Source organism: Eurypyga helias, unplaced genomic scaffold, assembly GCF_000690775.1.
Source record: "Eurypyga helias isolate BGI_N326 unplaced genomic scaffold, ASM69077v1 scaffold30646, whole genome shotgun sequence".
In the NCBI taxonomy this organism is placed as follows: domain Eukaryota; kingdom Metazoa; phylum Chordata; class Aves; order Eurypygiformes; family Eurypygidae; genus Eurypyga; species Eurypyga helias.
The window spans coordinates 42,891-43,678 of NW_010257722.1; the positions used below are offsets into that span (position 1 = coordinate 42,891).

General features: G+C 46.1%; 1 protein-coding gene across 1 annotated transcript in view; it reads left to right on the plus strand.

Annotated features, from left to right (window-relative positions):
* LOC104511494 (sorbin and SH3 domain-containing protein 2-like) overlaps positions 1-318 on the plus strand; it is a 23,460-nt gene extending 23,142 nt beyond the window's left edge. Inside the window, exon 5 of the mRNA XM_010154132.1 lies at positions 88-318. Coding sequence (XP_010152434.1) covers positions 88-318 — 231 coding nt within the window. The remainder of the gene's footprint in view (positions 1-87) is intronic.
* Positions 319-788: the final 470 nt, after the last annotated feature.

Genomic DNA, 788 nt, shown 5'->3' on the forward strand with positions numbered 1-788 from the left:
GGATGGCAGCCTCGCCTCGCTCTGTTTGGGATGGCCGGCGGAGGGCTGTGCGTGAAGTTTAACGGGATGTTGTTTTGTCTCTCTCAGGCTCAGATCACAGTGAATGGGAACTCTGGCACTGCTGCCAGCCCAGTGAGTCCCTTTCAAAGGCCTTTTTCCCCTTCTTCAGCTTACCCTCCACCAGCTTCGCTCAATTCCAACGTCGTTATCATGCAGCATGGCAGGATGATGGGTAAGCCTCACACAGAATGTTTGCTTTACACCTTATGCAACATACGCCAAGTCTGCAAACCGTTGCAGCGTACTTCGTGTTCATAACAAAAGCATTGTCTGCTCCTCTACCTTGGGAAGCAAAGGCGAAAGAATAATAGCATTTATTGTTAGATACGGCAGTGATCCTGAACTAGAGTTAGTAGTAAGTTTTATTACCTGGGTGTGTGCGAGTGACCTCTTGGCAGCTTTCTACTAGCTTTACCAAGGAAAGATTGTATATCGACAGAGCTCAGCCTGTGCAGCCCCTTCAGGTTTTGCCCCCTCTAAGAAACCCAAGGGCTGACTTTATACATTGGGTCTCCTCACAACTTCCATAATCTTCAGCAAAAGTGCTGCCAACAAAGGGTGGGGCTCTGGCTTTGAAACACCTAAAGCCATGCCAATCTGTAACTTTTTTTTTTTTACTCTTGTAGGGCATTGTTAATTTATTTTTTTTTCAATACATGATCAACCTTAGAACGGAGCTTTGCCAGTATAAGCTAGTTTTGCCCGAACAATCATTTCCTTGGTGCTTT